The 26407-nt window shown below is 44.2% G+C and overlaps 1 protein-coding gene across 4 annotated transcripts in view; it reads left to right on the forward strand.

Moving 5' to 3' along the window:
- The window catches only part of BRSK2 (BR serine/threonine kinase 2), a 425109-nt gene that overhangs the window by 337131 nt on the left and 61571 nt on the right, over positions 1–26407 (forward strand). For all 4 annotated transcript variants that reach the window (XM_077820019.1, XM_077820020.1, XM_077820021.1 and 1 more), the window contains exons 6-9: positions 9116–9149; positions 10076–10144; positions 12696–12842; positions 21058–21089. In XM_077820019.1, coding sequence (XP_077676145.1) covers positions 9116–9149; positions 10076–10144; positions 12696–12842; positions 21058–21089 — 282 coding nt within the window. The remainder of the gene's footprint in view (positions 1–9115; positions 9150–10075; positions 10145–12695; positions 12843–21057; positions 21090–26407) is intronic.

The following is a 26407-nucleotide window of genomic DNA, read 5'->3' on the forward strand; positions in this document are numbered from 1 at the left end:
AATTTCCTAGGTTTACAATACTTGCTTTTGGGATAATTATAACATTTCTGTAATTTTTTTTACCTTGAATTACTAAAATGTTCTCTCAACATTTACTCCATCTTAACTTTTTGCCTGGGAATTTCCTTGGTTTATTAAAATGTTTATGCATGAATACTATATGAGAAACCCAAAGAGAATTCTACTATGTGATATTTCTAATGATTTGAAGATATATGCTATCAACCATCACCTTTTTTTGGTCAATTTTAGTTATTTATTTTAAGACAGATAGCCCAGTGCACCAGATAAGCACAAAAGCATCCAGAGCTCAATGGTTAACTAAGCTTGGTTTACAACTGCTTTGCATCACAAGAACAGTGCAAAGCAACTAATATGCACTGGTGAATATGGCCTTTAAATTGCAAATGGGCATGTTTTCTCTGAAAAGTTAACTCAGGTGTTGCCCCAACCCAGCTACTGTTGACACACACAGTCCTCTGGCCTGAGTGTGATGGTGCCTTACACCTGGACTAGCTGGCCTCTCCTGGGGTATAGACTAAAGCTCAAGTGCTGCTTGCACTCGGGCTAGAAACTTACCCACTTTGCAGTAGGGATGCAGGCTAAACCACATAAGTGCTGATTGTCCTCCACTGCCTTCCCACACTTCCCCCCAGGTGCCCAGAAGGACAGACAAGTTCTCCTGCAATTCAATGGAAAAGAGTCAGAGTGGCTCAGTTTATTACAGTGCAAAGAACCATGGGATGTGCTAGTGACACACTTGGGTGAGTGGGCCTAGTAACTCAAGTGTGGCATTGTAGTGGCTAACCCAGTTGTTCAGACCTGAGTAGTGATCACCCAGGTTAATGCAGCAGTAAAGACAAACTCATTGATGTGTTCATTTAGAGCAGGGATGGGCAGCTGGTACTCCAGGGGCCACATCCGGCCCACCAGATCATTTTATTTGGCCCGCCACAGCCCAGCTCAGGATGGGCAATCTGGCACCACCAGGGTCAGAGAGAGGACAGGGAATCAGGAGAAAGGGCCACACTTGCACACAGATGTGCATATCACGTGGCACTGTGGCGAGAGCCAGCGGGCTGGAGGAGGGAGCCAGGCCCAGCCCCATGTTCGAGGAGCCACCACTGCAGGCAAGTGCGAGGTGGGCTCACTCTCCAAACTCACACACACACCCCCCTGACCCCACTAACCCCAGCCTGCCAAAGGGTTTTAGTGGGATATGTGGCCCTCTGCTGCCTTAAAGTTGCCCATCCCTGATTTGGAGCATTGGTCTAGTGTGAGACTGGTGCTAAGGGACAGGAGGGTTGGGAAAGCCAAGCCCCTGAGTCCCAGTGTCTCTGCACTTGAAGGGCTTCTTCTGTGCTCTTGCTTCTCTTCCCCCACTAGTGCTGCCTTCATTGGCAGTGGAGCCAAGGCAACAGTGCCATGGGAAGCCATCGATGTGGAAAGAGAAGTTTAACAAAGAGAAGTTTAAGGGTTACTTGATTACTGTCTGTAAGTACCCAGAGGGGGAACAAATATTCTTCAGACTATCAGAGAAAGGTATAACACCATCCAATGGCTGGAATTTAAAGCTAGACAAATTCAGATTGACAATAAGGTGCAAAGTTTTATCAGTGAGGGTAATTAACCATTGAACAGCTTACCGAGGGGCGTGGTGGATTCTCCATCACTAGCTATTTTTAAATGAAGATTGGATGTTTTTCTAAAAGATCTGCTCTAGAAATTATTTGGGGGAAGTTCTATGGCCTGTGTTATTCAGGAGCTCTGAGTAGATGATCACAATGGCCCCTTCTGGCCTTAGAATCTGTGAATCTATAAATGAAAAAAGCTAGCATGTGGCCGTTGAACTTTTAAAGAGCAGTGACCACCGGATCAAATAATCCACCAGTGAGAACTCTTGACACGTCTAATATCCTTTATGCCACTGACTTATGTGAGCCAATAGAGTTATTGCATGCAAATTAGCTGTACAGGAAATGTGGAGATTGGCTGAGTTATCTCTGGTGTCAATGGCTCTACTTAAGACAGTGGTTCTCACACTTTTTAATATATTTAACACCATTATAAATGCTGGAGGCAAAGCGGGGCTTAGGGTGGAAGCTGACAGCTCGTGACCCCCCATGTAATAACCTTCCAACCCCCAGTTTGAAAACCCCTGTCTTAAGAGTTACTTGGGTGGTTGACCTGAGCCTGCCTGTAGCCTATATATAATTAGGCACAATTGTTAATAACTTAGCTTAATTACAACTTAATTCCTATGTACAAGATTTCAATTAATTTTAACTCTGTGGACTTTTTGTGTTGAAGCATCTATGTTAGTCTCTCACTAAAATCATTTGGGATAGAGTAAAGACTGACACAGATGCTGGAGTTCTTAGAGGACCCAGTTTTTAATACATTTTAATTCATAAACTAATTAATGGATTTCCTTCATGCTTGAAGAGTAAGTGCTGTAAGGTTGGGGAGGATATGCTGTATTTTTCATACAAAGCAAACAGGTTCAGTGCCTGCTTTAAGTGTAAAACAGAACTCAACCTTAACTACTGAGTTGTTACAGCACCATCATCAGATAGCCCCTCTCCTAAGCTTAGACCCTGCCAGACCGTCACTGTGTTGTTCTCCTTTCCAGTATATCTCTGCTACTTTGTCTCTCCTGCCTTCCTCCAGTGGCATTTCTCCATCTTCATCTTTCTCCAGCAGAATTCCCCATTCCTCTTGTCCCACCCTTATGGCACTCCCCTTCCTCTCAGCCCTTAGCACCCAGCCTGTAGGAGAAGGTGTGGGAGGCCGTCAGTGCTGCTAGCTGACTTTCTGCCTCTGAAAGCCACCTGGGAACCAATGAAGAGCAGCAGAGGAGGAGGAGAGGCAGCGTTTGGCAGCCCCAGCAGTAGCAGAAACAACAGCTAGTGGCAGGAGGAGAAAAATGCAGCCACACCTGCCCTCTTTAACTGGGGAACTCAGAGCATGAGGACAGCAGAGACAGAGTGAGTGTCCCATGCACTGAGAACATACTCCTTCCAGTTGTTGAGGCCTGAAGAATGGTCACTTGGAGGATCACTGCTTCCCCCAGAGGTCATAGCCTACAGAATGACCATTCAGAGAATCATTGCTCCTGTGGGCAGGCCGTGGCCCAGGGAAGTCAGTTTCACCTGTCAAATAAACAATTCACTGGCGCTTCTTCACAGCAGAGCCCTCTGGCAAAAGCTGCTTCTTGATCTTGCTTAGTGATATTATTTGTTATCAAAAACAGATTGTGGCTTCACTGCATAGAGATGTAGCTGAAAGATGAGGAAAATGGCCTAGGGGGAAGAAGCAGAGAAAGTTGCTTAGACATACACACATTGAATAATTAGTGATAAGAGCCAAGGAAATATTCATGACTCTGTGGAAAGAGAAATAGATTTTTGATTAAATTTGAGTTTTTCTCTTTCAACCAGTTGAAGTTGCTTTGTGATTGGCAGCATGGAAATGAATTTTCTGTGTGTTCTGGCTGGCCTGAAGATCCCATGTGGCCAAGATAAAACCACAGATATACAGCTGCCATACACTGGAAAGAATTCAGAGTGGCGATGCCAGAAGCCTATACTCTCTTGGCTGTTGCAGTGCAGCTGTTGAATGGTCAGGTTAACCCAGCTTCCTCTCCCCCAGCTTTATCCATGTACCCTACTTCCAAAAATGCCCCAGTTTCACAAGCATCATTTATTTAGGTAGCCCAGCCTTCCACGAGTATGATATTGCCAGTTTGTTCCACTGTTAATTGGATTTTTTTACACCTTCCACAGGGTTAGTGGATGCTTCCACACATCTGATTGGCATTCAAGGGATTTTTGTATCCTTCTCCCCTCCTCTCCTCCCAGCTTCTGGGAGGATTCCAATAGACTCCAGCAAGGGGGATCCTTTAAGAATCCTGTAAGATTCCCTTCCAATCTGGGGGAGATATGGGGACTGTGACGCATTTGAGGTGCATGATGGCAGCATGCAGAAGAAGATACGTTGGTATGCAGGTTGCAGTACTGAGGCCCCTCTCTCTTTTGAAGGGATGAGTGTTGTCAGACAGTGTGATTGGGGAGATTGTATTCCAGGCTTGCCTCCCTCAGTATCCATAGATAGGAGTGTTGGCACCTGTCACTGGTAAAGTTGCCATACAGGAATAAAAACGGTGAGGCAATCCGTATAACTAAGATAGAAAAATGTTACTCTGTTCTCTCAATGCACCTGAAAATGCCATGTCCCACCCAGGAAATATTCTGTTCCGACAGAGTGGGAAGGGTGGTGTAGCACCCAGGACACCGAACTGGAGCGCAACAGACCTGGGTTCAATTCCTACCTTGGTTGCTGACTTCCTAGGTAACTATGGGCAAGTCATTTTATCTACCTGGTGCCTCAGTTCCCCATCTGTAAAACGGGGATGGTACTTCCCTACCTTACAAGGATGTTGTGAGATCCGTTGAAATCCGTTGAAGATCGTGAGAAATTCAGATCCTATGGTGATGGGAGCCATATACTTACCTAGACGGCGCCCTAACACAGTTGCTCCATCCTGATGTGCTTTTTCAGGTGGACGTTCCATAGGTAGCTGCTGGGACTCAGCAGCAGAGCATGCCTTCAAACGAACACGGTCCATTACTATGCGCAAGTCTGCACTACCACGCTACCTCGGCGCACCTGCACCAGTTCAGTTGTGCCACTGAAGACGCGCTATGCCAATGGGAGAGCGCACTCCCACTGACATAATTACTCCACCTCCGTGAGAGGTGGAAGCAATGTCAGCAGGACAGCGTCTCCTGCCAACATAGCGCAGTGTGGACAGCACTTTAAGTCGATGTAACTTATGTCTCTTGAGGGGGGTGTTGTTTTTGCATCAACTTCATCGATTACATCGACTTAATCGGTAGTGTAGACGAGCCCAGAGTGACTTAGCTGAATGGCTGGTTGAACCAAATATCCACGGTCAGATGTAAACTGTTTTTATGCTCTGTCTGCTGCAAGCGGTAATTGATGTTTTCAGTCCTCACATGCACTGATACACATCCTACATCTCCCATCTCGGGCCCTTACACTGCTCTGACTAAGCACCTCAGTTCCAATCTGCAATTTGCTATGCTAGTCCAGTCCTGGACTCCAACCCGAAGTCTGTTCCTGCTCTTCGTCCCTGACTTGGATCTCTGCTAAACCGAGACTGCCAGCTCTGCAGTGGTTTTATGATGTGTAGAAGTACCTGTCAGGGATTCTGTCACTCACCAAAATAATTTCATTTGCGATCCATGGTGCATTTGATCGCTGGTCTGAAAGCCAGTCCATTAACCCATTGCATCCCCCAAACTTCATTCCATATTATTATGAATCTGTGACGCAATAATAGTTCAGTGGAGGACAGCCTAATGAATCTGTTGAAGATGTATCTGCCGCTGCTTTTCTGTGTCCTGACTGGAGGATGATAGGACAGCTAGGAGGGTAAGGCTCCATGGCAGTAGGGAGGACAGTTATAGACTTGGGAGGAGATGATGAAGGCAGCTGTTCCTGGCAGTGGCTCAAAATGGCTGAGCTGTATCTTCTGGAGTTACATGTGTGTGGCTGGGCATATCTTTGTTTAAGAGTAACTGGACTAATGTACCTAGCATGAATAAAAACATGCACTTACACAAATTACTCTGCACCTTACGTTGACATCAGTTTCTTTCCGACAAGGGTAAATGACCCACTGCAAAGCCCTGAAATTAATGGGAGCTTGGCCAAGGGCCAAGAATATTGTTATTTTATCACTATCATACATGGGATTGTGATGTTTGAAAGATGCGGATGTTTATATAGCAGCAGCCAACACTGCCATGTTCTGGGCCCTTAAGCAGCCTCTGTGGAAATATCGGGACCTCTGTTTTGCCATGAAACTGCAGATCTATAAAACTACAGTTATACCAGCACTGTTGTACAGCAGTGAAATGTGAGGACCGAGGAATGGCTGAAGACAGGTGGACTGATGTTTTTGATTCTCGCCATTTTCATCAGTTGCTTCATATTAAGTGGGAGGACAAGATCAGTAATGAAGATATTCATAGCAACTGCCAGCATCAGCACTGGTTCAATTTTGGTGGCTTTCTTGGTTTGGACATATTATTAGGATGGAAGACATGAATTTCAAAGCATGTTTGCCAAGAAATGAAGATGAAAAGTGGTCTGCAGTAGCTTTGGTTCTGCAATAAGATTGCCAGTGATGGACAGAAACTGAATATCCAGCCAGATTGTCGTATGGACCTAGCTAGAGATTGATACGCTCCTTTGGGATGTGCCTTGAGTATGATGATTGTTATCATAATATGTTGCATTTCTATAGCCGTTTCTGTCCAAGAATCTCAAAGAATTTTGCAAACACAGATGAATTAAACCACACAACACCTTTGTGAAGTAGAGAACTAATATTATGATTACTTCTATTTTACAGGTGATGAAACTGAGGCATAGAGAAATTAAGGCCAAATTTTTTCAAAAGTGGCCATTAATTTTAGGTGCCACAAAACTGAGGAACTCAAAATCAGTGGCCACTTCACAAAATTTTGGACTAAGTAACTCACCAAAGAATATGCAGGACATAAGAGCTGGCAACAGAGCCCCAGTATCTTCACTCCAACTTCTTTGCTTTAGCCACATGACCATCTTTTCCCTCCCAAATGGGCAGCTACATGCCAGTACCAAATCCACCCAACTATGTGAAGACAGAGCCCGATTTTTATTAAATTAGAATTGAACCATAGTCTGTTTTGACTTAATAATCTAAATTTGCAAGCTCCCTCCTAAATGAAGACCACCTGAGGACTACGGATCTGATAGCCCTGGTTAGAATGTCCCTTGTATTTGTAAAAGCTGCCTTCTGTGGACAGTTTCCAACAGACCCAAACTTTGCTGAGCCTTACTTCACAGGTCTATATCACATTGCTTAAGCTTAGCTTGCAATATGATATGTCTCCACAGAAATCAAACATCTGCAGGGCCACCTGACTTGGGCTTGCAGGGCTTAGGCTGCGGGGCTGTACAATTGCTGTGTAGACAGCCCAAGCCCAAACATCTATACAGCCGAAGCCACACGAGCCCAAGTCAGCTGACCCAGGCCAGCCACGGCTGTGTCACAGATCTTTTATTCCAGTGTAGACGTACCCTCAGAGTCCTCAATATACCTTGGGTTTATCAAGATTCACCTTCCCAGTGCCATGGTATTGAATCCTCACATCGGGACATTGCATCTGTATTTTGTGTCAGGGTGGAAGTACAGTTCATGCAGTAATGGTAAATAGGCCCAATGGCCTGTGATGGGATGTTAGATGGGGTGGGATCTGAGTTACTATAGAAAATTCTTTTCTGTAGTATCTGGCTGGTGAATCTTGCCCATATGCTCAGGGTTTAGCTGATCGCCATATTTGGGGTCGGGAAGGAATTTTCCTCCAGGGCAGATTGGAAGAAGCCCTGGAGGTTTTTCGCCTTCCTCTGTAACATGGGGCACGGGTCACTTACTGGAGGATTCTCTGCTTCTTGAAGTCTTTAAACCACGATTTGAGGACTTCAGTAGCTCAGACATAGGTGAGAGGTTTCTCGCAGGAGTGGGTGGGTGAGATTCTGTGGCCTGCATTGTGCAGGAGGTCGGACTAGATGATCCTAATGGTCCCTTCTGATCTTAATATCTATCTATGAATCATTGTGCATCAGTGCTGAGCTACAAACATTGTGACATAAAACAGGCATCACCAACCACATAATTATTTTGGCCCAAAGGGCAAATACACAACTGGGGCAGCCTTATAATTACCAGGAGGTGTCAGTAGGAGTGTTACTGAGTCTTGGGGAAGTGCTTAGGCCAACTTCGGTCCCTCCTGCTTTGTCAGGCTGCCTTAAGTGGATACTATAAAGTAAATAGTCATTGCTGTAATCTTTAGGAAGTCCATAGAATCATAGAATATCAGGGTTGGAAGGGACCTCAGGAGGTCATCTAGTCCAACCCCCTGCTCAAAGCAGGGCCAATCCCCAATTTTTGTCCCAGATCCCTAAATGGCCCCCTCAAGGATTGAACTCACAACCCTGGGTTTAGCAGGCCAATGCTCAAACCACTGAGCTATCCCTCCCCCCAAGTCCATCCTTTCCTGTTTTTTTAAAACAAAGTTGCATGTTAAAATCGTGGATTAGCTGTAGTTATGCCCACTGGAGAAGCCGAGAGCAAGTGAAAGATGACATTACCCTTGATAATTGCAAAGGTGCAGGGAATAATTCAGGTGCATGTATCTGATTGGCGTGAAAGTGTTTTTTTAAAAACTAAGCTAGCATATGCCATGACTACCTTTAATTTTATACACAGGGCCAGGTAAAAATATCTGATGAGAGGCAACTGGGCTGCAGTTCTGCAGGATCAGTGTATAGCTCTCCATGCCTCTTCTCCCTGGCATGTTATAATACAATTTGAATGGAGCACAATGGGTAGAGTTCTTTTCGAATCCTGTAAGTGTCCATCCCAGGAGCCTCTATCCTAATCTAGGTGGTGCAATATGTGGTCTTTGGTGGCTGCATCTTCACTGCAGAAAAGCACTGTGCTGATGGGTAAATTACCATACTGGTTTTGGGGGGGCTAATAGAGACTCATGCATTTTTAGGGGTGTATTGCTATGTAGGAGTTGGGTGGAAAGCTGGGCTTCCCCTAAGCACTGACAATACATACAACTATGCCTCCATCAATATGGGCTAGACCCTCTAGGTTCCAGATGGGACCCCAAGAACATGAGCTTCTTCAACGCAAGACCCTGGTCTTTTCATTGGCCTTCGTGGGCTTTGCTGAAGTGAGATCAGAACTCAGAAATCTGTTCCTGAAAGAGATGCATCAGAGCCTGATTTAAAGTTGCCTCTGTTTCTGAAGGTTTTCTCACAATTATGTGTTAGGATTATTCTTCCGGGTAGCCACTTCCTGGGTACGATTCTGTCTCACAAACGGGTTTCAGATGAGGTCAGGGAGGGGAGTGTTGTTCTGTCTCTCCTAAACTATGTAGAAGGCTCCCAGATACCGCTGTGGTGGGCAGATTATAAATATATCTAATAAGTATAGGTTTAGATGCTCATTTGATTGTGTTTTGCTTTACAGGTCGCCACATTATGCCTGCCCTGAAGTGATCAGGGTAAGTTAGCTTGTACTCTCAGCATTTGTATAAAAGCATGTCACTCGTTACATGGATGCAGGCAGGTACCCACTACAGGAAGTGATCCCAAGGCAGTCAGCATTGCAAATGCTTAATATGACTGTCATTTTCCTTTATGTGACAAGGCCCAAAAGCGAGTTCCACCACTAGTGAAAAGGTCATGAACATATGTCATTCTCAGAAGGCAGAGGTCACTCATGGTGGCACAGCTACTTCAGTCGCTTGACCAGCCAGAAATACAATGGTTTTGTTTTCCATGTTACTTCCATCCAGTGGGCCTCCATGTCCCCTATGGAGTCCCTAAATATCCCCTCAAGATGAAGAAAACTGGATTGGACTGTCAGCACTGTTACTAGTTTGCTATTGAGCAATAGGAGGTACTCCCTTCTCCTGCTCTTTCTTCTTCCCCTAAGGCTGGCTGCTGTAGGCTCTGGTGGCCTAGGGCTCCAAAGGCCAGGCTTCCCACCTGTTGATGCACAGCAGTAATATGAAGCCAAGTGGTTCAGAAAATCAATAGAAGAGAATTGCCAGAAAACATTACAAGTTAGCAAATAATATGACCCATTCCAAGCTCCATAAAGAGCTAACCAGGAGAGAAGCAGCTTCTTGATATCCTGAAGGCATCTCTGACATTTGATTAAGTGCTGACTCCTTAGTTCTTTTACTGCTCTGTGGCCATTCGCTCCCTTCCCCATATTGCAGGATTACATCCCTCAGACAAGGACATAACACTGACTTTCACAAGAACGTATGAGCCGCTCTGGCCTGCTACTTAGGTAGCTCTCAAGAAAGCAGCTTCTTGGATCAAAACTTCAGGTCTCCCACTCTTCCCTTCCTCATTATTCAAGGATGGCTAATTCTCTTACTAACAAGCATTCATTTAAACTCCTATCTCTGTTTCACAGGGAGAAAAATATGATGGGAGGAAAGCGGATGTCTGGAGCTGTGGAGTCATTTTATTTGCATTGTTAGTGGTGAGTCATCATCCTTGCTACCGCCTTTAAACAGAAAAAACCCCCACAATGCTGATGTATTTCATGTTAAATCTACTGACATCATGTAAGTCTCTCCTGGGTTCCTTCTCTCTTTCTGTATCTCTCAGCTGCATCTTCTATCTGTCAGCATCCGTCCCAAAAGGGAATGCATGACAAATATTTTACTTCGCCTGTGAAGGGCTGCCACCCTGTACAGCAGAGCAGAGGGGATTGTGGGAAAGCTGCTTTCCTATATGCTCTTTGCTCTGTTATTGTGGGGCAGCGCTTTAAGAACCTGATTCAAAACTCACTGAAGTCAAATGGCCCCAGAGGGATAGGATGGTCAAGGTTGCAACTTCAGGACCGGGAGGAGCTTAGATTGCCCTTCACAGGATCAGGAAAGTGGTTTGGTTTAGTGTATTTTTTTAATTACATGTATCTGCATCTTGATTCAAATGGTTTTGTCAAGAACTGAGTGAAATGTAACAGCTGTGGTTCATGCCAATTTTGAGCCTCTGTAAACTGCATTTAGTGCAGTTGAGAATGTAGAATTGAGCCAAAAGTACCATGTTTCAACACAGATAATAATTCCTTTCCTGGCACCCAAAATATACTGTTTCAGAATTTGTCCCTGGCTCAGTGAAAGGTTCATGAGCTGCACAGAACTTGTTCTGAGTTACACAGATGGTCTGAAACCTCAAAACCAGACAAAAATTGTAACAAAACCTGAAATCAAGTGAGTTTTGCCTCTGTTCAGCTTTATAAAGGAAATCTGATTTGTACTCCCATAAGGAAGAAGTAGGTTGCCATAAGTGAAAAGTAGGATAGACTTAATGTGTATGAAATTATTTGTCTTGTTTGTAATATGTCAAATGATCATCTACAGTTACAAACAGCAAAACTCCTTGAGCCATATTCTGTTGTCCTTGCACAGTTATTATCCGGTTCCCTCTCAGGCAAACTTCTACTGAAATCCAGTGGGAGTTTGCCTGAGTGAAGAATGTGATTTGACCTTTTGAAACAACAGGAAAAAGAGACCGAGAAAAGCTGCCTGGGAGTTATCAGAGTGAGTACTCCATTCTCAAGAGGATGCCCTTCGAGATTTTGGACCTCACTGTCTCAGGAAAATGTTTTGGGTTGTTTCTAGGTATAAACCTGAGCCTTTAAAGCAGTTGAAACAAGCCCATCACTGATGCTCAGTGCCAAGCATCAGGTTAATTACATCAAGATAAACACCCACTAAAAGTCTTAGGCCATAATAGAAATTGCTAGTAATTAGCGGCCTTTAGTTGCTATGTCCAGGAAATGCTGCATTTTATCATGAATTATATTACATTAGCCAAAGTACCTAACTCTCAATATTGATCTTGCTTTCAGTCCTGAATAGTTATGAGGAACTAGGTAACTGGAGGGACTGGTAATGAATATGAGGCCTTTTGCTTCTAGGCCACTAGTTTGAACAAACACAGGTTGGTAATGACTGATGATTGTCAGCATCAAATGGGCTTTTGGTGGCTTCTGTAAAGAGATTTGTTGGCCTCAGTCTGTTATATGCACCGGATTACCCTACACAAGCATTACATGCACTGAAGTAAATACAGTGTAAACACTGACATTTAGAGCCTGGCTGTAAGAGTTGCTGAGAACCGGCAACTTGCATGGATTTGATGGGAATTGAGGACACAGCGCATCTACCAGGATCATGTCAGTAACTTGTGGGGAGAGAGATTCTCTGGTGAGACATGGGCTTGTGATAAAACCATATCATAGTTTCATCCAGTGGACCTCCAGAACCCTCAAGCTCTTAAAGCATCCTAATTCAATCCTGGGGCACACGGGAAAGAATCCTGGAATAATGCCGATGTCCCAAACAAACTCCTGGTTGATGACCCCAGAAAATAATTTACAGCTTTTAACCTACCCTGGAAACAGTAGTCTGCATTGAATCATTTCAGAACATCGCATGGCCGATGTTACCCTCTCTTACATCTCTGGAAGATGAGAGATAATGAACAATGTGACTGTGGTCACCAGTTGCAATCTGTGGACCACATTGTAATCAGTGCACACTTCAACTGTTTGCTGGTGGCATTTTGGACTTGTGACAAGCCACTTCCGAAGCCACACAATGACTCCCTATTCTGAACTTGGTTACTTGAACATTTTTGATCACCTCTCTGCTACTAAATGTTGAGTTGAATTTAAGTGGATCCCTGAGTCTTTTAAGAATTTGCCTGAGAAGGCAACATCATATTTTGCGTTCTATTTTATTCTCTTGTTCATTTTTCAATTTTAATATAAAAAGCTACCTCCAAGATTCTATTTCCGTGTTGGAAAAAGTAAAGCAATGCTAAGCAATTATCAACAGATGAAGAAGGTGTGCTTTACTTCTTATAATGGTACAGTGACTTTCTTAATGTCTTTTCTTTTCTTTTCTTTTCTTTTCTTTTCTTTTCTTTTCATCAAATTGCTCAACTTTCCACCTTTTACCCTCTCCCATTCCTCTTTTCTCCTCTCTCCCACCCACAATTCCTCCATCATATCCCTGCAGGGTGCCCTGCCATTTGATGACGACAACTTGCGGCAGTTGTTGGAGAAGGTGAAGCGGGGTGTGTTCCACATGCCACATTTCATCCCTCCGGACTGTCAGAACCTCTTGCGGGGGATGATTGAAGTGGACGCCTCGAAACGTCTCACGGTAAGAGGGTATTCACTGCAAATCATGTGATCGGTATGTTTTCAGGACTTTCTATCTATGTTTCTGTGTGTGGGATCCCCCCATCCTCTCTCCCTATATGTATTGTTGCACAATTAAATTAACTCTCCACATTGCAGCTGCCCAAAGGCTCCTCTCCCTGAACCATGGATGAAGGGAGTGGATACAGGTTTGGGGAAGAAGCAGACTTCCTTCTCTTGCAAATGATGAGGGCATTTTAGTTTTGAATTGTTACTCTGCTTTGATTTTCCTTTGTATTGAAATGTGTACGTATTTACAATAAAACTCCCCTGCTGATGGCACTGCCAAGTGGTTGGTATATTTTGGAATCAGCCTTGGAACTCTGGCTCCTCAGCTTAGCAAACTGGGTTTGTCATAGAAGTGATGTACTATTAGAGGGCCAGGACTGCCCTTTCACCCCTTCCTGGTGTAAGGTCATCATCTCTTGCACTTCTGGGTGAAGCAATGGTTCATGCATTGTAGACTCATGAATCTCATGGTGCACTGCATAGTATCCTGGGTGCATTATAGTGTCCTCTGGCAGCCTGGATACCAGGTTCTTGGAACCATATCTTCTAGAGTCCTTATGCTTTGTGTGGTAGGCTGTGGTACCCTGTGCCCTGGACACATCATGTTGAGCCACCTGGGATTCTGCACCCAAGCTGAGTTCCACCACTCCCTCAGAGACCTTGCCCCCTGAATGCATTGGAATGATCATGTCCGTCACTGATACCATGTTAATGTTTTGGGGTATTTTGAAAATTTAGCAATAACAATAATTTTGAAGAGCAAGATTGCTTGCTATTCAGTAGAGGTTTCTGGCTCTATGGGTATTCTGGCCTTTATAAATCACATTGTCAGTCCCCGGTGATGATTTTATACAGATTTACTAAGCTCGCAGATTCTGAGTGGGAGTATGTATAAAGAAATGCAAATTTAAAACTCCTCCTGGTTCTTCATTCTGCTAAAATATTTATAAATAAACTCTCCTCCGATCAGTGCTTGGCGCCTCTGCAGAGACTGCTAACAGCAGAATCAGTCTGCACTGGCTGCGATGATGGCTTTGGGAAGTAGACACCTGTCTGTTAGGAAGTAACGGAACTCCTCCTACCTCCAAATTCCTTACCAAACCAGGTCATGTTCCATTCGGTGAGCCAGAGGTGAAAAGCTTTGTATATTCTTACTCATATCCTTCGTGAGCCATCCTTCCCCTACAAATGAGTAAAGCAGGCCAAAAAAATTTCAAACAAAAATGTTCGTTTATTGAAACCAGGCCATTTTTCTAAAAAAAAAAAAAAAAGTCGAACAAATTGTCAACATTTTTCATTTTGTGTGTGAATTTCATGCCTTTTTTCTATAATTTAATTGAAAGCATTATCAAAACGGTAATCAAACCTATATTTTCAATAAAAATCGGGAGGGGGAACGGGGGGAGGGGAAATTGGAGGTTTTTTAACAGAAAAATGACTTGGTTAACACATTCAGACAAAAGCAATTTGGAAAGAGGATTTTTTTCCAAAAATAGGCATTTTTCAGCTGCATAAGGCCCTGATCCTGCAGCAATACAGGCAGTGGGAGCTTTGGCATAGAGAGGAAGGATGGCTCAGTGGTTACAATGCTAGCCTGAGACTTGGAAAACACAGCTTCAATTCCCCGCTCTTCCAGAGACTTCCTGTATTGCCTTGGGCATGTCACTTAGTCTCTCTGTGCTTCAGTTTTCTATCTGTAAAATGAGGATAACAGTACTTCCTTACTTCACAGGGGTGTTGTGAGGATAAATGCATTAAAGATAAGGCACTCAGATACTAAGGTAATGTAAATACCTGAGATAGATGGCATGCTATTCATTTAGGGATTGATCTGTCTAGTGTGTCTTTTGCATACAAAGATTACTAGCTTGTTTAGGAGTCCACCACAAAGCTGAACAGTTAAAATGTTCATACTTTCCTTATAAAGGAAATATTAAATAATGGACTCTCCAATCTAGCAGAGAAAGATATAACACAATATAACACAATCCAATGGCTGCAAGTTGAAGCTAGACAAACTCAGACTGGAAATAAGGTGTAAATTTTCACCAGTGTGGGTAATTAACCATTGGAACACCTTACCAAAGGTCATGGTGGATTCTCCATCGTTAACAATTTTAAAATCCATATTGGATGTTTTTCTGAAAGTGATGGTCTAGGAATTGTTTGGGGGAAGTTCTCTATTCTGAGTTATACAGGTCAGGCTAGAGGGTCACAAAGTTCCCTTCTAGGCTTGGAATCTATGAAAAGGTCATGGTTCCAGTGAACTGAGGGTGATGAACCAGGTATCTGACACTAGACCCTCTTCAGTGTGTCAGGGCTTTAGGTTCACCTTTGAACCAAGCTCATTTTATAGGGCTGTCTCTGAATTTTCGGCATTATTTAATGCAGCAAAGCATATGCGATAAAGGAGAAAAAACGGTTAAAGTCATTCTGGAGTGACTCACTCCTCATCCTGATCAAAAAGCAAAGCTGCTATTTTCATTTTTCCATAGGAAAAAGCAAACAGGTCTGATGTACATTGATAGATGGTATCTTGAGGACAGGGAATAAGAATATGAAATGAATTTATTCAAGAGATAAAAGCTGCCGTGGGTGGGGGACACCACAGAGCTCTTCTTTATGGGACACAATCTGTATTTTCATTATTTTGGGGGCTCTCAATTTGCTGTCCCCACTGTCTGCTGATGGCACACTTGTCTTTCCATTGTGTTAGCATCTTCATCACTTAGACAGCCATATAAAAGGGATCTGTCTGTTTATTGCACTAGGGCTAGGATGACAATTTCATTCTAAGGAGAGAGCTGGATTCCATGTTAGTTGTGGTCCATGGAGCAACGTAGAAATGTAGGACTACGTGCTACCCCCAATTCACAGCAGATCTCCCACTCATGCCATGCCATATCAGCCAAGAATATGGCTGATATGTAGTAACAAATTTTGAAGCTATTACTATTATTTATAATTTGTTCAGTACCTTAATGTCATATTCACCATTGCTCAGTGGGAAAATATGGTCACCCACAGGAGTGCAACTATTTTTGCCCTTTTTACCCCTTCTCTCTCTGTTTTGCTCCTTCTCCCTTATCTTCTGTCTCACTTCTTTTCTTCCCAATGCAGTTTCCTTCTGTACAGCAATTCCCACTTCGCACAGGGCTTCACACTCACTCCCTTCCCCATTCCATCTGCTAAAATGATCAACAACAAAAGACAGGTTTCAGAGTAGCAGCCGTGTTAGTCTGTATTCGCAAAAAGAAAAGAAGGACTTGTGGCACCTTAGAGACTCCTAACAACAAAAGAGTTAATGTTGACATTTAAACTGCCATTATTGGGCTGTAGCGCCAAATCCCCATTAGGATGAATGGAAGGTGGGGCAGTTCACATCTCTGAGATTTAGGAAGATATCACTGCCTGTTTACACACCCTTGAGCGGAGCTCTGGGCTGGGGATTGGGGTGCAGGAGCAGGAGCAAGGTGCAGGTTCCAGCCGGGAGGTGCTTACCACAGGCCACTCCCGATTGGCAGTGCAGCGGGGCTCAAGCAGACTGCCTGCCTGCCGTGGCCCCATGCTGCTCCCGGAAGCAGCTGGCTGCTGGCACGTCTCTGCGTGCAGCCCCTGACGGGGGGAGGGGGCAGCGGGTCTCCTGCCAATGGGAGCTGCAGGGACGGTGCTGGGGATGGCGGCAGCACGCGGAACTGCTTCACCGCTCCCTCCCTTCCCCCAGGGGCTGCACGCAGAAACATGCCAGCAGCCAGCCACTTCTGGGAGCGGCGTGTGGCCACGGCAGGCAGGCAGCCTGCCTGAGCCCACTGCGCCGCTGGACTTTTAGCGGCCCGGAGATTGCGGTCGACTGGCCGAAGCTCCAGGATCAACAAGTCGATCGCGATCAATGGGTTGGTGACCACTGTTATAGATGGTCTCGTAGTTAAGTCACTGGGAAAGTCACTTTAATTTCTCTCTGCCTCAGGTCCCCATCTGTAAAGTGGGGGAATAATGATATTCCCTTTGTCTGTCTTGTTTATTTAGACTGCAAGTTTTTCAGGGCAGGGACTGACTGTGTGTGTATATACAGCACCTGGCACAGGAGGGTCCAGACCTTGGTCAGAATATCTAGGGCTTCCCTCTGCCCTCAGTTTGAGTTCTGTTTGTCCACGAAAACCCATATTTTAACGTGATATAACAGAGTAACGCTTGGGACATAAAGCTATTTTTGAATATAGAAGGGACTTGGTAAATGAGTTGGCCTATTAAAAGGGTCAGTTTACGGCACATCAAGGTTTGAAACTTTGCCTCCTTTGTGGCTGAGTCAGATTGGGAACTCTTGCACTAGCGCAAATTAGAGATGGGCCAAACCAGCAGCCCCCACCCCAAGATCCACAAACTTTTGGGAGTTCAGATTTGGATGAGAATTTTGCAGCTCTGGCCCGTCACTGACACTAAGGCAGTTGATGTGCTGAGCCGCTGCCTCTCACGCTGCCAATATTGTCTCATTGGTTCCTTCTGTCTGTATCCAGCTGTTGTCTCTTGTCTTGTACCTAGAGTGTAAGCTCTTGGGGAGGACCTTGACTAGGGCTTCTAGGTGCTACTGCAGTACAAATAATCAGAATAATTAATTATGAGGGTGCATTTTTCTGTAAAGCTTTGGTATTGGGAAATCCCACCCCCTTCCCAGGGCCACCATTAAAGCATGAGGAAGCCTCCACTAGCTCTGTGAATGTAGAGGTTGTTTTTGTTGTTTTAGAGTTGGTTTCTTGCGGCAAGTGCCTGCAGTGGAGAGGAGATATGGGGACAGAGCATTTTTACAGCCTTCGTATAATGGCATTACATTCGGGGAAACCCCTGTGAGAACAGTGAGAAGATCCCTGTGGGAAGAGCTATTAAATGCTTTTGTCACTTAAATGCATTTAAACATTGTGTTTAAATGATGGCAAAAGGAGTGAGATTAACTCCCACTGTGGTTCACCCTCCCCTACACTGCCTCCTAAAAAGCCTGCAGTCTTCTCCTTGTCAAAACCAATCGCCCTCCCATAACCCCTCCTGTCACTTTAATGCAGATGAAAAGTAACAAAGCATTAATTAATTACCTTAAAAAAAAAAAGGCAGTGAAGATGTTGGCATCAGCAAGCACACTTGTACGGTATCATAATAACAATTCAATGCAAATCAGAATAGCGATTGTTTTTGTAAAGCACCTTTCATGCTTGGAAAAAAGAAGAGGAGTACCTGTGGCACCTTAGCGACTAGGTGCCGCAAGTCCTCCTCTTCTTTTTGCGAATACAGACTAACACGGCTGCTACTCTGAAACCTGTCATAGTCGGGGTATCCCAAAGTGCTTTACAATAATTATTTCAATATGGGCAGCGCTGCAGTTGTGTGGACAAACAGCAGCCATTGTGCGCTCAGTGATAGCTCTCACACAGTTTTGGATCTGTTTTTATGGCAAATGCAAAGTGCTGTGGGATCTTTACCTTATATTGGAATGGCTAGCAGAGCAGACCTCTGTTTAATGTCTCATCTGAAGGTCCTCTTACCGGGATATGAACTTGTGACCCCCTCTGACTGGGAAACTGAAGTGATGTTGCTGGAGCCATACTGACATGTCTGCTTAGCACAGCCACCCGAGGACAACAGAGGCAGAAAGGCCTGTAAAAGAAACAGGCATGAAAGAGACTTGAACATATCTTAGCCACATCATCTGCCTTCCGTCTGAAATTATTAATAGCTACCCGTTCCCTAGGGTGTATATTATGTACTGGTGGAGTATATGCATCCTGTGGGAGTCATCCATGTGAGATGGCAGCTGTTGCAACAATGTAAAGGGGACTTGTACAACAGGGCCTTCTATAAGTATACATGGTGATTGGCCATGTTAAATCCTTGCTGTGGAGCTCTGGGAGGGAAATAGGAAACAGGGAAGGTGTACAAACTGAACTGTCTTTTTAGTCTATGTTTGTACAGGACAGAGGGGTCCTGGATCAGTTCTGGAGCTTCTAGGCACTGCTGTAATACTAACAGTAAACATTAATTAATACATACGGCTATCTTCTAGATATCTTCTATCTTCTATCTCCCCTGGCTAAGAACCCATGGTCTAGAACATGGTGGTGTGTATGAATTAATTAATTCGGGGGGCAGCTCCCAAGTAGGTATCAGGATGTCATGACCCTGCCCTTACCAAAGGCTAAATGGGAGAGGATTTTTGGTGAAGGGGACATAGTATGGAAAAGGTTGAAAGCCACTACTGTTAAGTGCACATCACCTACTCCAACATAACAGGAGGAACAAACATGACTCTTCTCCTTTTTGAGCCCAAACACCTGAGCTCCAGTGATTGAAAAACTCCAGGTGATAAGTGGAGGCAGACTCACCTACTCTTCTCGCTGTCACACCGGCATGGCTGCTGCTTCTGCTCTGTGGTGGTGAAAGGGAGGATGGGGAATCCAGTTGGAACCTTTTGTGTGAAGGTGGTATTCCCTGGTTAGAAGCAGCAGGCTTAACCCTTCCTTTCTCAATTCTAAAGAAGGTCATTCATCTCTCTTAGCTACTCTTCCACCCTCCCGTCAACTGCGTTTCTTTCTTGTCCTCAGATTCTAGGAAAACCCCTGTCACACTTAACAAACCCTCTCGTACACAGTCAGCCTGTGCTCTGCTGGGCTTTCCAGGGCGAGGAGCCATTGTTATATAACATACAAAAACCTCGGCTTCCTCTTTCTCTCTGTCAGTCTCCTTCTTTCTGTCTCCAAGCATCTGTCTGTCCCTCTCTCTCTTTGGCTTGCCAGTTCTCATTAGCCTGGAAATGAAGTGGAAAGTAATAAGGGCAGGACAGCTGTCTCCGTTCTTGCTGACCGGTTTAATGGGCCTCTGATTTCATCTTATAGACATTATGTGAGCTTCCTTCCAGCTCTCCCCTGCCTCTCACTGATACACTGCTGGAGCCCATGAGTGTACAGGGCACACATATGCACACACACAGACACACACACACAAAGGTTCCTCATGTGGTACAGTCTTTTGGCATCTGCAAATGGTCTTTTCCTGCTAGGATGCTGCTGCAGACACACAAGCTTAGATTTGCTGTAGGGGTATAGCTGAGCAGGGCTTGTTCTCTCTGTTGATTAGGGAGAAGGGTTCAACACTTCACTTCTGGAAGAGTGACTTTTTCCTGTGCTCAGAAAAAATGTAGGCACCACAAAACAGCCCCTGGGGCCTGTCTTCTGTAGGCAGACGTCCCTACTCTCAAACTTTGGTAACTGGCCAGTCCTCCACTGTATTTATCATTGTCTGTCCAGCACCACAGTCATAGCAACCACTGTCTCACCATTCCCCTGGATGTAGCATGTAGAGAAGGGTCCCTGACTGCAGTGGAAATGGTGTTGCGGGACCCAAGTCCAGCAGAGGAGATTGGAGTCTGGAAGACTTGTGCAGGGGCACTAAATTATATTACCATAAACTCACTCCACTTTGCCTTGATGAAGCTGTTATAATGAACAAATGTGGCCCACCTGGAGTGGGCCTTGGTGGAAATCAAGCTGCACAAATCTCACATTGCCTTCACTTTACTTACCTTTGTGAACATATCTCTTGTCTCAAAGAAAAAACAAATCCTAGAAGAAAAGAAGCTGGGGTTTGGAGTGTCAGCACCATCCTGTAGGCAGGCATATGTCGATAGCAGGTTTTGGCTGACTTCAATTGGATTATGCGCCTCTTAGCTTATTTTTCAGAGCACTTGCCTGTAAACCTAGTGGAAGCTGGGTTCTACACCCACCCTGTGGATCAGTCATTATGGCCTGTGTGCCTCCCTACATTTCAGGAGATACATTATGGCCTCCCTGTGACTGTGTCTATATCTATTTTAAAAAATAAACTTTATACCAGTGCCTGGTGATTCCTGCTCCTTTGTTCTTGGTGCCCCAAGCAACAGGCCCGTTTGGAATTGGGCAGGTGAGCCAGCAGATGCTTTGTATGCAGTGTAAAACTCCCATCATTTGGGTGCAGTAAGATAATTGCACCAGGGCATCACAGCTGAGATTCATACTTCTGGACTCTGAGGAGGGTGACCTAAGCCCAGCTACAGGCAACCCGCATATTTGGTTGCTTTATGCAGTTTTCCTGTTTTTTGCTTTTTGTTTTTTTGCTGTACTAACTCCTTGTTTTCTCTTTCTTTGTAGCTAGAACACATTCAGAAACACATATGGTATATGTAAGTAACATTTTTAAAAATCTTATTTACTGTCTTCAATATTAGTGCTGTTACAGGGAGCTGGTAATCTAGAAATCTATGAAATGGATTGACTTGAAATCTGTGAAATGGATTGACTTGGATGATATGAAAACAGCTTCCATACAGGCATAGGCCAGGAGGTAAATGAGGGAACATCCAGTGAAGATGAAGTTTTAGCCTATGCAGTGAATACAGTCTCCTGTATGTAGATTCAGGCTAGGGACTCTCATATACAGGAAAAACCTGTGTGACAATAGTTTGAAATGGGCCCTGTTTAACTGTCTGCCACTTTCCATACCAACAAATTGCTGTTTTTTTTCTGAATGCACTGTGTCTGAGAGGGTAATTCCTGGGTGAACAGCAAGGGATTAGTAGACACACTTACTTGGATACCCAAGTAACTGCAGGGAATCCCTAGCAAAATCTTAGTAAAACCCTCTTGACAGGCAGACTTTCATGGGTTCCTCTCTGGCATTTGTGGCTTTTCTCCAAATAGGGGGAATAATAAGAGACATTATTAGAAAATAAGTTTTTCTAAACAATCACCTTCTACTTCATAGGCCTTCTTCCCCCTTCTTTACACTGAATTAAGAGGCTGGCTCATGACCTCATAACCTGCTGATGAGCGATAGTTCCATGGCTTGACTGACAGCAGCAGTCTCACGCCATGGAAAAAGAAGTCTATAAGAAAAGGCCATTCCCTTCTCATGATCTGAGTGCGTGGAAGACTGTTGGCTTTTTAAAGTGACCTTGCATTTTTGTATAACTCTAATAGTCCTTCATGAAACACTGATAAATAGGACTTTTTCTTTTTACTGATGATATCCCAGTGAGACTAAAAATAATCCTTTGCAAGTGATAAAGAAGAAGGTGGTGCTTTGTTACACACCTCTGGGAGGTCAGCACATCTGGAAGTTCCTTGTGGGTATGCTATAGAAAGCTAGGTCTTGATAGCCTTGCCACCACTGCTTACGAGATGTTTTGTAGGATGCTGTTTATTGTTCCTGTCAGTCATTTTATTTTTTAAGCCTTTCGCCAGGAGACAGCCTCTTAATGATTTTTCCTATGATTTTATTGTATGGGCATTATTCATGCACTGGGCTTAGTTGACTTCCATGGGAGTTGAGGATGTTCAGCAATCTGCAGGATCACATGTTTTGTTGCTAGCTGGCCTGAAATGGTGTAGCACTGTGTCCACAGCTTTTTCAAGCTCTCTGGAGTCGTCAGTTGACACGATGCTTTTTTAATATCCAGGAAGATTTTGGGTTTTATAACCGAAAGTTGGTTTGTTTGTTTGTTTTAAACCCTCACTGATGATCGTAGGCCAAATTGAAAAAAGAATTTAGTGTTATTCTCCCACGCTGTGTCCCCAAGCCAAATCCCACCCCCTGAGATTCCAAACTAAAATGTTGCTTGCGATTGATTGTGCAGATGTTCATAATATGATCATCCCACTTGTTTCTGGCATGCTCTGTATGGAATGACATTAGCTGATTGACATCCCTTTTCCTTCTTTCTTGCATGCTTGGATCTGAAATGAAAGTCTTAGGAGTTAAATTAAATTTTTATGATCATTTATATTTTCATAGTAAAGCGTAAGTGTTAACTCCCCACTGAGATTTAAACTGTTCATACCTCACGAATCTATCGTTTCAGATTATCTGCGCACTCAGAAAAATAACACTGCATCACTTTAAACAAGAGTCACAGTTTCAAGGTTTTACTTTGCAGCCTTAAAAGTTAGGCTATTTTCTTTTTCAATGAGGGCCCAATTCTCCACTAACTTGCACCTAATGTAGTCATTTTCACCTGTGTAAATGGAGCATAAAACTCTACCATTCTGATCGGGCAGCGTTTAATGTCCTCTTTGCACTCACTTTGCGTGGTCTATCGATGCTAACAAGAAGAGAGTGGCTGTAGACAGAATTGTGTAAAGACCACAAGCTTTGCGAAGCACTTTAAGCTTCTATCCATTTGATTTAATGCACATTACGATCCAATATAAAACCTTTATTCACAGCCATGGATAGTTTAAGATTGCCGATGAATAACTTGAAACTTGTACTCAGTGCTTGAGAAGCGGTTTCACTTAATTCTTGAAATGGATACTCATGGTCATGTTAATCTATGAAAAACATTTACTTGTAGTTAAGAATAATCATGCACCTGCACGTGTAGACAGACAGACAGACAGAGAGACACACACACACACACACACACACACATATGCCCTGAAAGTTCCTGGAGCACAAGCTCCTTCAAAAGAAAGTACCCACTCACCAAGCTGTCACATATTGGTCCAACTTGCCTCCTACTAATGTGATAGTCAACGGACTCAAGTGTAGGTTTCAGAGGGTTTTTTTTTTTTAATTGAGATACGTTTTCCAAAATGCAGCTAGATTTTGTGACAGAAGATTTTTGACCCAGAACATAGCTTGCCGAAAATCAGCAGATGAGCATCATTCTTTTCACCTTTGCCAATAAACCAAATGGATGGATGAGATGAGCTATCATGGCACACCCAGAGCTGCAGAATCCTGTAACACTTTGTCGGCTACTTCCTGGCTGAGAAGGTGCTAGGTTTACTAAAAAAAAAATGGGAAAATAATGGTACTAATTCTGATTTGATTAGCACCTGCATAATTCCACTGAGTTTACAAAGGAGTAAGTGAGATCTGAATCAAACTCACTGTGCGTATCAGTGAGATACAAGTTAGAAAATTTGTGAGAAGGTTTAAAAAGCCTACCATGAGTTGGAATCATGTCCATTGCATGTACCATCACTCATAAGGGTGGAAGTATTTGTAAAGCAGCATTACATTCAACTGGTCTTTTAAAAAATATGTGCGATTTATAGCAGTCATCCTGTGACATGGTTTGACATGCACATGAGCTGAAGTGCAACAAAATTTGTCATTTGCTCCAGACGGGGAGGAGAACAGACAGAATGGTAATGCCAGTCATAGCACAGAGCTGGTGATTTTCATTACCTGAAGCAGTGAAAGCCTTGCAGGTGATGTTCAGTTTCATCATAGATTTTTTATTTACTTCATGAAGGAGTCTGAAAGTCTATGAGTACATATACAGCCTGACTTTGTCTGATCATGATCATGTTCAGGTCACAAGGAGAGGGCATTCCACAGTGCACAAAAGATAACCACCAGTGCTCTGTAGGCATGGCTCATTGCCTGCCATAAACTCTAATGTAAATGAAGATTTGCGATGGCACGCTGCAACAGATTAGGGATCCTAGCTGGAAATGCAAATTCTCCGGTGATTCTGAAAAATATTCATTTCTTTTTCATCCCTGTTAATTACACTGAGGTTATCTGCTTGTAATACAATGAATGTTTAACTGAGCCAATCCTAACAGTAAGGAACTTCAGGCAGATGAAACAAAAGCCACAGCTGCCTAAGAGCTCTGTCCTGCAGGCACCTACTACTGGGTATAGGACTTGATCCCACATAGCTCACTGAAGTCAATGGCAAAATTTTCATTGACTTTAATGGTTGAGGGTCAGAGACACAGTGCTTACTTATTTACTGCTCGAGGGCTAGATTCTGATAACCCTTCCGCTCCTTGGACAATGACTTACTCCAGGAGTAGTCCCATTGAAATGATTGGGACCGCTCATGGAGTAAGGTATTACTCAACATGAGCAGGTGTATCAGAATCTGAGGATCAGAATTCTGGTACCCTTAGTCATGCTGAGGAGTACCTTACTCCACAAATAATCCCATTGACTTCCAAAGGATTTTTAGGTGGAGTAGGACTCTACTCAGCCAGAGGAACGGGGTCAGAATCTGACCCTGAATGAGTAGTCTCCATGAAGTCTGATCCTATTTACACCAGTGAAAATCCAGAGGGCAAGATTCTGTTTCCTTTACTTGTGTTAAGTAGTCCCTTATTCCACAGCGAGAGCCACTGAAATAAATGGGACTACTCAATGTAAAGGATATAGAATCTGGTCCATGCTGTTTTAGCATTATGCTGTATCTGTCCCCAGTGAAACTACTGATGGTAGTAAGTATTACGGGCTAGATGGTGACACCCTTACTCACACGGCTAGCGGTGTCTCACCTCTGTTTGACTTCATTGACTCACAGAGTAGCCCCCCATTGACAGTCCCATTGACTTCACTGGGATTATTTGAGTAACGGCTCACTCACGTGAGTAGAGGCTTCACAACCCGGCAGTAAACACTTGCAGGATTAAGCCTTGAGTGTGTTCTGTGTAAACTGGCTTTACCTGTATCTGCTGCACTGCATCTGTTGAGTACTCTTTTTCCAAGGTTAAAAATGGTTACACCAAGATGGGAGAGAGAGTAAGAATCCCTAGGAAGTCTTTCCAGGTGCGTCCAATGATCTACGGTAACACCTCCAGTCTGTGAACCACTGCAGAGGATACATCTTTGAAATGAATTTTAGCCGCCTCAATGGGCTGGATTGGCACCTTACCACTTGCACTGACCAAGGTGCAGTGCATAGCTGCACTGCCCCAGCACACAACAGAGGCTGAATTGTGGCTCTGAGTCTCACAGTTCAGTCTCTGCTTTGCCCTTGCTCCCTGCGGGGAAGTAAGTTGTACCTGGCCTTTTCCTGGCACAGCTTGCTCCCTACTCAGCGCTCTGTTCCGCTGCTCTGGCTGGTGCCTTGAGGAGTGGAACCTCTCTCCACTCACCTGTTCGGCCCTACCATGGCTGCCATCTCCTGTGCATTGTGACCTGCAATGGAGGTAGCCCATCCAGGGACTAAGCGTGCACCTGGCCCCCCCATCCCTCTCCTGTGTAGATGCATGGATCAGCACAAGCCTAGAATGGGTTAAATTGCATGACTATTTGTAGAACATGTTTGGATTATTTCCTCTAGCATCAAAGGGAAAATTCTGCCCACGACTCCACATGCTGCAAAGGGCACGGAGGGACATTTGGTGCAGGTTCCTGTAGCCCACAATGGGGAGTCTGTGCCACATGTGAATCCACTGCCCATGTCCCTCCTCTGCATAAGGAAGGGAGACCACCATACAAAAAGGCTACTATAGACCTCAGGCTGCTATGGCATCCATAGAGCCTCTCAAGAAGGTTCAGGATTTTTCCCTGCCCAACTCCTGCAAGAACCCCAGCACCAAGTCCATCTGTCTGAGCTTGGTGCAGGTTGTAGGATTCGATGCCCTGTGAATGAACTCAAAGGATGCTCGATGTGCTTGCACTTTATATTATTCAGTCTCCTGGATCTGGAATGAAACCTTGGTGTGTTATGTATAGCCAGAGTTTTTTGTTGCAGTGAATAATCAATAT

The sequence above is a fragment of the Eretmochelys imbricata genome, chromosome 6, assembly GCF_965152235.1.
Source record: "Eretmochelys imbricata isolate rEreImb1 chromosome 6, rEreImb1.hap1, whole genome shotgun sequence".
Classification (NCBI taxonomy): Eukaryota; Metazoa; Chordata; order Testudines; family Cheloniidae; genus Eretmochelys; species Eretmochelys imbricata.